The sequence below is a fragment of the Xenopus laevis genome, chromosome 5L (assembly GCF_017654675.1).
Source record: "Xenopus laevis strain J_2021 chromosome 5L, Xenopus_laevis_v10.1, whole genome shotgun sequence".
In the NCBI taxonomy this organism is placed as follows: Eukaryota; Metazoa; Chordata; class Amphibia; order Anura; family Pipidae; genus Xenopus; species Xenopus laevis.
Genome location: NC_054379.1, coordinates 167737055 through 167749299, shown reverse-complemented (window position 1 = coordinate 167749299; position 12245 = coordinate 167737055). Strand labels below are relative to the sequence as shown.

At 36.7% G+C, this 12245-nt stretch overlaps 1 protein-coding gene across 1 annotated transcript; it reads left to right on the top strand.

Annotated features, from left to right (window-relative positions):
* Positions 1-3787: 3787 nt before the first annotated feature.
* Positions 3788-10992, top strand: LOC121393964 (vomeronasal type-2 receptor 26-like). Its single transcript, XM_041563826.1, has 4 exons — positions 3788-4600; positions 6299-6484; positions 9282-9405; positions 10055-10992. Exons 1-4 carry the CDS (start codon positions 3788-3790, stop codon positions 10951-10953), a joined length of 2022 nt encoding a protein of 673 aa, XP_041419760.1. The 3' UTR covers positions 10954-10992.
* The last annotated feature ends 1253 nt before the right edge of the window (positions 10993-12245 follow it).

Here is a 12245-nt window from a genome sequence, read left to right as displayed (position 1 = left end):
ACCAGACTAAAAAAACAGCCATTCAGCTGTTGAAATCAGTCAATTGTTGAATTGAATGATACACTTATCAGACTACAATATGTTACATCCGTGTAACAATCGGCTCCCCTAGACGCTATATTTGTATCAAATTTTAATGTCATAGTACTAAAGAAGGCAATTTGTGTCAATTCGACACTTTCTATATTTGCTAAAACAAAGTAGCTAACATGTCTGGGTCAGCACTAGTCAGTCCTGATAAATTGACTTCATAACTACAATTACAGCAATATCTGTACTACATATACCCTATACGCTAGTTGTACATTAGACAGGGGATATAATCTTATACCTCCACATATATGCATTTAGTACAATCACCATATAATGATTATTCAGGACACATTATTCACAAGAAACAATTTAGGGTTAGCGAGCTGTTCAAGCCCCTCGGGGCCACACAGTTTAGTTCGTACGTCCAGAACGCCTCTCTCTGTAACAACAGACGGTCAGTGTCCCCTCCCCTGGTTAAATCCACAATGCAGTCTATCGGCATACACTTGAAAGTGGAGGCTGGATGTTTAGCCTGCAGCCAATGTTGTGCCACAGGTTGTTTAGATTTGTCCTGTTTTGTTTCCTTTTTGGGTTTGGGATCAAGAGCCGCTCTAATAGTCGAGCGATGCATACTTATGCGTTCCCTTAATTGTCTACAGGTTTTCCCACAGTACAGAAAGCCGCACGGGCATTTAATTATGTATACTACATTCCGAGATGTACATGAGAGCCTCTGTTTGATGTGGTAAACTTTGCCCGTGTAGGGGTGACAAAATGTATCACCCGTAATTAAGGAGTTACACCTAGTACAACTACCACATTTGAATACGCCCATCTTCATAATGGTTGTCTTCACTGAATATTTGCTTACCGGGTCCGTGGGGGAAAGGATTTCTTTCAGGTTCCTGTTCCGCCTATGGCCAAATCTAATCTTTTTCCGATTTAATGCCGTCAATTCCACATCAGATTTCACTATAGGCCAATGCTGTAAAATAGATTTTTTGATTAGTGGGGTGCGTGCATCAAAAGTAGTCATATAAAAGATGTCATCCGTTTTGTCCCCATTGGTTCTAGTCAAACCCCTCAGGATCGTCTCCCGATCAAGTGACTCAGCCCACACTTGTGTGTCCCTTATCAGTTCACTCGGATATCCCCTTTCCAAAAATCTACTGCCCATACACTCTAGTGCCCGCATTCTCTCCCCTCTATCACTGGTCACCCTTACTGCCCGCATCATTTGTGACCCAGACATGTTAGCTACTTTGTTTTAGCAAATATAGAAAGTGTCGAATTGACACAAATTGCCTTCTTTAGTACTATGACATTAAAATTTGATACAAATATAGCGTCTAGGGGAGCCGATTGTTACACGGATGTAACATATTGTAGTCTGATAAGTGTATCATTCAATTCAACAATTGACTGATTTCAACAGCTGAATGGCTGTTTTTTTAGTCTGGTTTTAATGACACAGCACTGCCTTTTAAGGTTTTATTAACACTTAGTTAGTGAATTTTATTCATTTTGATAATACAATGGATATACTGTGCACTTGGTCAATTTAAATGTTTTAATACCAGTCTATTTAATACTTTTTAACACAGTCATTGCATTTTTTGGAACTGCACAATATGTTTTTGTGATTCACTATTTATGGATGATTGACGTCATTTCCTGTTCAGGGATCTGTGGGATTATGGGTATATAAACACGTGTGAGATTAAACATGGTTGCCTTGAGAAAGGTCCCTGAGTGGACCGAAACGTCACGTCAACTTTACATGTAACTTGAATACATTTAGATTTTTTCATCAAAGAACTCGGTGTTGCTGGTCATTTCTTGCTTTATTATATATATATATATATATATATAATAAGCTACTTTTTACTTTTATTATTGTCCATGCCATAGGCTGTATACTGTATGCATCTCAGTGCAGGATTTTTTTTTATTTCCCATAACTTTTTGGATTATAGATTCAATTTGGGTTATATATTGCTTGTTACTTTGCTTAGGTACCCCTTATTCTGTTGATTGTGATTTATATCTGTTCAGCTGTATTATTTACTTCATTATTAATGTTAATGCTTTCAGATAAAACAAATATATATATATATATATATATATATATATATATATATATATATATATATATATATATATATATATATATATATATATATATACATATATATATGTGTACATAAAGAATTTATTTTTAAATTGAAATAGTTAGTATTAGGCAGGTTTGGGAAGCAGGTGGCATTGAGAGCCTATATAAGACAGTTGCTTACTGTGACCCTTCCTCTTAAGACCTGTAACATCAAAAAAGTAGCAGACCAAAGTTCCCAGACCTTTAGGGGAGGTTGATGCTTTGAGGGCAAGCTATCAGATTGTAGGGGCAAGTGAGTTTGCTCCAGGAGTGAAAGTTAGAGAGGGCTAGTGTCACAGCTTGTACTCACCCTGGTGGTCTAGTGGTGCGGCAGCGCGCATTCTTCTTATTTATAGGCACATGCGCGCCGGCGTGTTGATGCCAGCGCACAATGGCGCGAAATTCAAAAGTATTTAAAGTGGCAAATTGTATTTTCTCACTGCCCATATGATCATTTCTAGTGAGTTCCTGGTGCTTCTGTGCTTTAAATCTGCCTGATATCTGATACCCGTTGTGACCCCTGCCTGTTTTGACGATCCTGACTTCTGTATCCTGACCCCTGCCTGGTAACCGACTCTTCTGTATCCGTATTCCTTCTGATTGATCTCCTGGTTTGAACCTAGCCTGTCTGACTTCGATTGTACTCTGCCTGCCCCGACCCGGCCTGATCTGACTACACCTTCTGTTTACTCCTTGTACTGTGACCTTCTGCCCTAAAGACTTTGCTTTACCGTTGTGCCCCTTTGCTCGTCCAGAACCCTTAGCTTCGCACCTCTCTTAAAGGAGAAGGAAAGCTATGGAGGCATTTTATTGCCAATAGATTAGCCGCAATAGTGCAAGCTAGAATGCTATATTTATTCTGTAGAATGTTTTACCATACCTGAGTAAAAAGCTCTAGAAAATCTCTGTTTGTTTAGACTAGGAGCTGCAGTATTAATGTGGTGTGACATCACTTCCTGCCTGAGTCTCTCCCTGCTCTGAGCTCAGATTACAGTAGAGAAGGGAGGGGTGGGGGGAGAGGAGCAAACTGAGCATGCTCTTGCCCAGGGCAATGAGGTTTATGCTGAAGGCAGGAAGTCTGACACAGAAGCCCATGAGTACACAATAGAAGGAAAGAAATGCAGTGTTTCTTTTGACAGGTGACTCAGAGCAACATGGGGGGTTTACTGGTATATTTAGATGGACCTTTCTGATAAGGCTTACTTAGTTTTAACCTTTCCTTCTCCTTTAATAAAGCGGCATCTGATTAGCCGAGGGCTCCTCCCGAGGAGAAAGGCGGCTGTTTGAGGCAGAAGCAAGAGTCGAGAACAGGGTGCTTAGCATTGGTTCTGGATTTAGGGTGTCAAGCGTGACAGTGATATCTCACAGTGAGTCTCATAGAGAACTCATCTCTTAACTTATCTGTCCCTCCTAACATTCATTTGCCATTATTTCATTCATCAGCATTAGTTTTATATCTTATATAAAATGATTCAGAGAATATGTGTAATAGGTAAGGTTGCATAATTTCTTGCTCAAATCATCTTCTGTGTCTTCCTTCAGAATAAGACCTACATAGGCCATAAATGTCTTTATTTCCTTTTACAGATCAGTTATGGCACCATGCATCCGGTTTTTAATAACAGAGTCCAGTTTCCATCATTCTACAGAACTAGTCCCAATGAGGAGGCAGAAATTGATGGGATTGTGCAGATACTGAAGCACTTTGGCTGGAAATGGGTCGGACTCATTATATCAGATGATGACACTGGATACAGAGCCCGGGAAACGTTTACTTATGCACTTACCAGCTACAATGCATGCATAGCCTTCTCCTCTGTACTTAAATATAATTTTTATATCTATTTTAATCATGAGAATAACATTTTTCAAGAGATCGAGAGGACCACTGCCAATGTGATTGTCCTATTTATTAGTATAAAATACACTTACAGCTTTGCACACTTATTTTCAATGTACAAAATGCCACAAAAAACATGGATCACCTCTTCTTTTTTCCCCAATGTTATGGTGTACAGACAAGAAGAGCTTGAAATTGCTTTAAATGGGTCTTTGTCTCTGTTAGTCCAAGAAGGGGAGATCCTAGGCTTTAAACAGTTCTTCTATGGATTTTCTCCAAATAAATACACCAAAGACGAATTAACCGCTGATACCTGGGAAAAATTATTTCACTGCTATTTTCCGAGGGTTGTAACATATATTCCAGGGAGAACCTACAAAACCTGTACGGGAAATGAGACTCTCAGTGATGCAAATTTATCAATATATGGGGATCACAATTACAGAATCACTTATAGAGTTTACACTGCAGTCTATGCCCTGGCTCATGCCCTGCACAAACTCTACTCTGCTCAGCCACCAGCCAATCACTGGGACAAATTAGTAAGTCTGAAAAATAATGTAAATCCATGGCAGGTAAGTTCTGTGGTCACTTTAATTTCATATTTATTGTAATGATGATAAGTGGTCTTGGTCGTCTACAAAACTTTTAAGAAAGAATGAGCCAGAGTCAATTCAGTGAGAATAAGGTTTATCACTTGAAAAGTAATGGATGAGATTCTATTTCAGATGCAATTAAATTAAGAAAAACTTATCTCACAGGGTTATCACGTGAAAACTCTATTGAAGTCTATGGGAAAAAACTGGAACTGAATTTGGAGAAAAGTTTTCTTTTGAATCTCATTCATTAGTTTTCACATAATAAACTATGAGAAGAACTTTTTCTTACTGAATTAAATCTGGCCCAATGAATGAAACTGGTGGCATGGGTTTGAGGCTCAGCCAAATTTGATTATATCTTTCCAATATTTCTATTGGGGGAAGTACCTCCTCTCACTATATTATTTGTCATGCGGTGCAACTAGTAAAAAAAGATCTTTCGCTTGCAAAAAGAGATATTAAGCTAAAACATCACTTTCACAACCTTACTTACAGGTTTCTGAACATCAAAAATGGTGGCAATATCCATCAATATTGCACTTTACTTAAGTTTCTCGATAAGGTTAACAATTAGTAATAATGGTGCCATTAGCTTTAGGCAAATAGGAATTATAATTCAATTGTTACACTTAGGAACTGCTTTAGTTTCCCTTTAGTGATTTTCTTTGCCCACTGGGGAGACATAGTCCCCCTTCTAATTATTGTGAAGGCAAGCTACTAAGCTAGAATAACTACACTCACATTCCCCAGACATCCATTTTAAATCTGTAGAAATAAGTCAAACCAACTGGACTTGCTGTGTTTTTAACTTGAAGACATTTCACCAGTCACCCAACTTGCTTTCTCAATTTAGAACAACTTGTAAATAGGATATTTTTTGGGGAATATATCCTCTGGAATGTTGCTCCAATCAGCATAATTGGTTTATCATAATCCGCAAGGATTTCATGAAGTTACAGTAGGTGTTGATTGTATTAGCATGATTGGAATGAGAGGTGCCAAAACAGCATTTTATGTGGCAGACAATATGGGGCAAATTTATTTTGAGCTATTTTTTCTGTGCTTCGACTAAGGAATAGTCCAAATTCGTTTCGAATTTGAGAAAAAATTGAAAATTCGAATATCGAAATTTATCATGTACTGTCTCTCTCTGACCATTTGCCATCTAAAACCTGCTGAATTGCTGTTTTAACCTATGGCGGACCTACTAGAACCTATTTGAAGGCAATTGTTTTTTTTGGGAAAAACTTTGATTCGAATTCGATCGAATGCGCTAATTTGGCCGAATACGCACCTATTCGAATGAAAACTGACCTATTCGGCCAAAAAAACCTTTGATTTCGGTCAGTCTTTTTGAATTCAAAGTTTTTCAAATTCAAAATTCGACCCTTGATAAATCTGTCCCTAGATCACACTCCTCCACCTCTATTGTTTTTTTGTTTTTACATATATGGCTTCTTTAACATCTTTTTTGAACCAGTCGCTCTCCCACTCTAGAATCTGGACTTGGGAGTCTTCAAACATGTGTCCTGCTGGTTCATCTATTGTCACAGCAAGTCCAATTGATTTGACTTATTTCTACAGATATACAGTACCATGACCTGGATGAATGAGAATTTTCACAAACAAATCCATTTTAAAGTTCTGTGATCAGTTATGCTAAATATCTTACAGATAAATGCAGCCGTTAATAATGAATTTGGGAGCCCAGAAGCCAAATTTGACATTTTGAAGTTTTTTTTCCTACCAAACAACAACATCCAGAAAAGGAAGATTGGAAATGTCAATGTATTGAGCAGCAAGGAGATTTATGTGCATGTAGACAGCAGTGTTAATTTGGGGCTTCCGCATTTCGATGGGGTAAGAATGAAAGCAAAAACATAACAAGAGAAAATAACTTTGCATATATTTATCTAAACTCTTCTTTTATTTCCTTTCCTTAAGGTTAATATCATTTCTGGCCCTTTTTTGTGTTATTTCTTCATTCTGTTCTACTTATTCATCAGTTCTTATTTATATTGGTATAATCCACTTACTCACTTAAAGGGAAACTATCTCAACAATGAAAATTTAAAATAAGCTTCATCATACTGAAATAAGACATTTTAAAAAATATAATCAATTAAAAACTCTGACTCATGTAAGAAGAAAAAGTTAAATTACTGTTCACTATCCCCCTCTCAACATTTGTCGTTCTTCATTCTCTCTTCATGCAGGAGTTGGGAGTCTGCTCAATCTATTAAAGCTCACTCTATTAAAATCACCCAAAAGCACGTCTCTTTGCATGCAGGATTTGTGCCAAAGTCAGTTATGTTAATTTGTTTTGTACTGGAATCAGTATAAGAGATATTGAGATATTGGATGTAACTGTCAAAAAATTAAATGATGAAAATATGACACCCAACTGCTGCATGAAGACAGAATAAAGAGAAACAGATGCTGAGAGAGGGATAGTGAAGATAAACTTGAGTATTTCAGAAATGATACCAGATTTTAATTGAATTTTAAATTAATTGTATTTATAAATACAATAAATAGTTTCATATTTTAGTATGATGAAGCTTATATTAACTTTTTATTTTCAGTTGTAATAGTTCCCTTTAACGTGGCCATACAAGGCTAGATCCACTCAAGTATGGAGGTTTACTTTGAAAGCAGCAAGTTAAGTTGCAGGTAAAACCAAGTCCCTTTGTAAAATGTATAATGAAGCAATAGAATTCTTAATGAATCAGATAAAATTAAGCATAGGACTGGCCAGATATGGGATGACTTTGACGTAGTTGGCCAGCTTAAATATATTGTAATATATGGACAAACAATCCCTGTGTTGTTTAAAGGGTAAGGCATTGTTTAGTAGCAGTAGCACATAATGTCGCTGTCTTAAATATATTGATAATGGGTTGAGTGCAGAGGACTCTTGTATTTGACTATATGTATTTTGTGGTCACACCCTCATTGCACCCCCGCCTAATGGTTTTAAAAAATAGTGGTGAGCACAACTTTCCCTTGTTTGTTATAGTTTATACAGGAGCAGTGACCAGCTCTATGTTGTAGCTCCCACCCCTCCCAGCTATAGTCAGGTGATCCCACTGGTGTCTAATAAAAGGGCAGCCAAGTATGGAGGTTTACTTTGAAAGCAGCAAGTAAGTTGCAGGTAAAACCAAGTCCCTTTGTAAAATGTATAATGAAGCAATAGAATTCTTAATGAATCAGATAAAATTAAGCATAGGACTGGCCAGATATGGGATGACTTTGACGTAGTTGTTCAGCTTAAATATATTGCAATATATGGACAAACAATCCCTGTTTTGTTTAAAGGGTAAGGCATTTTTCAGTAGCAGTAGCACAAAATGTCTCTGTCTTAAATATATTGATAATGGGTTGAGTACAGAGGACTCTTGTATTTGACTATATAGATCCACTCATATAGTTAGGTCACCACGTGAGTGGATTTGGGCCAAATGGAAGGAAATATTCAATATGTAGAAAATATATTGAAATTGGTCATTTTTTAAACTTTGCACACTGCTTTGCTCTGGTCTTGAATTGCAACAGGTCTCTACTAGTAAGGACAGAGCTGGCCAGAACCTCCTGATACTGTGGTCTCTATCTGGCACTGGATTTCTTTATCCATCATGAGATGAGGAGTGCAGCCAGACCAGGGGAAGAATTGTTTCCTTGATGAACAATAATGGGCAAGCTTTTGCTCTTTCCATGGTCTTCTTCCCATAGACTTTACTATGACAAAAAATATGAAAGCCATAGTTTTCTTGCTTAGGCAATAGAGGACATGTAATTAAAATCCCAAGATATGTTTAAAACCATATTTTTATGAATGTTTAGTACTGCTCGCAATGAAAAAAAATTGGTGAGTATTACTTGACATTGCTCTTAATAGCTAAGCAAACCTTAGGGGCACATTTACTTAGGGTCGAATATTGAGGGTTAATTAGCCCTCGATATTCGACCATCAAAGTAAAATCCTTCGACTTTGAATATCGAAGTCGAAGGATTTACAGCTACTCGTTTGTTCGAACAATCGTAGGAAAAATTAAATGTGCCCCTTAGTGTTAACACCTGCTCTGGAGTTTTGTTAAATATCTTGTCGCAAAAAAACTATATTGTGATTGCGACATTTTATTACATACTAAAACTCAACTTTTTTCTCATTTTTTAATTGAAACAAATTCATCCTACAGTAACTCCCATCCATGAATTGAACACATTTATCAAAAAAGCAGCTCGAAAAAGTTAGTGCGAAAAAAACCATTGTGACAAAATTGAGCGTTAATTCGAATCATGTGACATTTTCGAGTTGACCCTCTGAAAACTCGACTTTTACTGAATTGTTGCAGAAAAAACTCATATTTATCAGATTATCGCATGAAAACCAGCAGAGATCATGATGTCATCTTCAGAGACATCTGCCATTGGCTTCTACATGTCCTCGACAGGTTTGAGATTTTTAGCATCTTTGGAATATAATAAATCTCTAAAAATTAGATTAACTTTCCTCTAAAATTCAAGTTTTCTCCTTTAAAAACTCGACCAGAAACATTTGAGGTTTAGGAAGTAGGCCCCTTAATGTTTGCATGTTTGCTAAGGTGTGCTGGTTAATCAATGGAATATAAAGTTTATTTTAACTCTTACAATACAGATTCCTCAGTCACTTTGCAATGACCCCTGTGCCCCAGGATCCAGGAAATCCAAAAGAGAAGGAGCACCATCTTGTTGTTATGACTGTGTCAAGTGTGTCGATGGGGAAATGTCTAATAGAACAGGTAAGTGTCAGTCTCCATCAGCAGCTTGTGGCCATCTTTATGTACTTGAGATTCTCTTCCTAAGAGCACATGATTGAATATGTCTCTGTAGAAGGTTACCAATAAAATTCAAGGCACAAAAAGTTGTAGAAGGGTATATTGGCTCCATTTACAGTTTCTGGACCATTACAATATCAGGTGCAATAGTTCTATTGGTCATAAACGAGGTCTTGTATGACCTCTACTGCTTAAGTATCTCAGTAGGGGTTAGTTTTGTAATTTAGAGACATCAGTATCTTCTCTGGTAATTATCGCCTATTCTATTGACTTGGCACTGGCCTTTCTTGTTCTCCTTATACTTATCTAAGTATGTTAGTGTTTCCTTCCCTCTCATCTAATACCACCAGTGCCACAGGGCTTGATCTTGGACTATCACATTTTTAACTTCACATTATTACGGTTAATTAAACAGTGACTATGGGTTTCTGGCAATCTCAACGGTTATAAAACAATAATTATTCTCCCATCCTTTGAATATCTCACCCTTTTGTCAACTGAAGGGGCAATGTCACAAATACCGATAGAATGGAGGCACTGGAGGAGGAAAGAGTGCATCTACAGTGCATAATTCATATTCATATTGCAAGTATTTGCTTTGTTTTCACAACAGATGCTCCAGAGTGTTTAAAATGCCCAGAAGATACGAAATCTAACTTACAGAGAAATGACTGTATTCCTAAAGAAATAAATTACCTTTCCTACATGGACAGCATGGGGTCCAGTTTAACTTCCATAACCTTGATGCTCTTCTGTTCAACTGCTGCAGTTTTGGGAATTTTCTTGAAATATTGGGACACTCCGATTGTTAGAGCTAATAACCAAAATCTCAGCTGTATCCTCCTCATCTCTCTCATGTTGTGTTTCTTCTGCACTTTATTATTCATTGGGCGTCCAACTCAGATATGTTGTCTCCTCCGACAAGTAACATTTGGGTTTGTATTTACTATTTCTGTTTCTGCTGTGTTGGCTAAAACTCTAACAGTTATTATTGCCTTCAATGCCACAAAGCCTGGGAGCAAGCTGACAAAGTATGTAGGAACCCAACTGTCCATCATATTAGTCATTTTATTTTCTTTGGGTGAGATGGGCATTTCTTTGGGATGGATGGCCTCAAATCCTCCATTTGTGGAGGCTGATATGATTTCTGAAAAGGATTTTATTAATTTAATATGCAATGAAGGATCAGTCACTTTCTTCTTCAATATAATTGCATATATGGGAACCTTGGCTCTACTAAGTTTCATTGCTGCATTTCTAGCCAAGGATTTCCCTGACCGATTTAATGAGGCTAAAAACATCACTTTCAGTATGTTGGTGTTCTGTAGTGTGTGGGTGACATTTGTCCCTGCATACCTGAGCAGTAAGGGCAGTAGAATGGTGGCAGTTGAGATATTTGCTATTTTAGCCTCAAGTTCAGGATTATTGGGCTGTATACTTGGTCCTAAGTGTTACATGATCTATCTTAAACCTGAGCTTAATAAAAGAGAGACCAGGGTCCTCATATTTTAAATTACTGACAATATCATTGCATCAAAGTTAATTTTCTCAAACCAGTCACAATTGGTGTACTTTAAAAATATGCAATAAATGGCTTAAGTATCAAAACTTTTACCTTAAGTTTTTTAATTTAATGGTAACATAACTTAGCTTGAAAAAAAAACACCATTGAGTTCGACCTTTTATGCCTATGTAGCGCTATGGTAAATTGAGTGCACCGTACTCTACTATAAGCTCTTACTATAAGTGATCTTACTTACAAAGAAAGACTTAAATTGCAGCTTTTTGCAATATATTGAAGTCCTTTATTCAAGTAACAGTATGAAAAGTAAGCCACACTCACAGTTAAGTTCCAAAACTTCTTCCTAACATATTTCGTGAATGTTGCCACTTCATCAGAGGATAAATTAGAATTAAGGCTCATGGCATGAAGGTTCAATGTGAAAAATGGAAATCTAACTTCAATACTAAGGAAAATGCAAGGTACATATTTTATTGAAATACAAAAGAGCTCCCAAAGTTGTAGCTGCACCTAGGCACCAGTTTATAAGGGTACAAAAAAATATAGATTAAAAATATTTTTTTTTTGACAAATAAAAACTACTTCTTTATCATTTGTTAAGTGACCATCCTCATCCTTTAGAATAAAAGAATTATTACATTTATTATAGTTTTCACCATGTTGAATAGTGGTTTATGAGATTTGATCAGTGAGTTGATCAGAGTTTCTACATTTAAATCTACTATAAAGGTTTTTAAATTCATCTCTTATGTTGACCCATTTAAAAACTTCACCTTTACTTCAGAAGGATACTTTTTAATATAGTATAAGCAATTTTTTGCTTATTGGCTGTCTATGAATTCCCTATTAAAGTTCTTAACAAATTGATTTTATATGTTAAAATCCCCTTATAACCGCTTTCCAAGAATCCCAAAATATAGGCAAAGTTATCGGAATGGGATGAATTTTCCTTGTACATTTTCTTGAATCATTGTTTACAAAACCGGGTCGATTTGCTTATGAACTTATGAATATATCAGGCAAAGGACAGAAACTGGATTTTAGCTGATACTAAATCCAAGCCTAGACAACTCAAAAGGCAAATCTTACTTATCATGCAAAGCAATTGTTCATTCCTCTAAACTTTTTCAAAAAATGAGGTTAATTTATACATGGAGATTCCTTAACCCCGTTACCAAACAATTTACTCACTTCTCACACCCCCGCAATTGTTACTCACGTATAGATTACATTTTTCTATCCCACCACCATCTCCATTGGCTTAAGAGGGCAGATATGGACA

What these genes read in the sequence shown, in the direction of transcription:
- LOC121393964 (XM_041563826.1), top strand. Translation starts at nt 3,788, where the DNA reads ATGCATCCGGTTTTTAATAACAGAGTCCAGTTTCCATCATTCTACAGA. An exon ending in ATAATGTAAATCCATGGCAG is followed by an intron (nt 4,601 to 6,298) that starts GTAAGTTCTGTG and finishes AATATCTTACAG; the next exon opens with ATAAATGCAGCCGTTAATAA. An exon ending in GGCTTCCGCATTTCGATGGG is followed by an intron (nt 6,485 to 9,281) that starts GTAAGAATGAAA and finishes CTTACAATACAG; the next exon opens with ATTCCTCAGTCACTTTGCAA.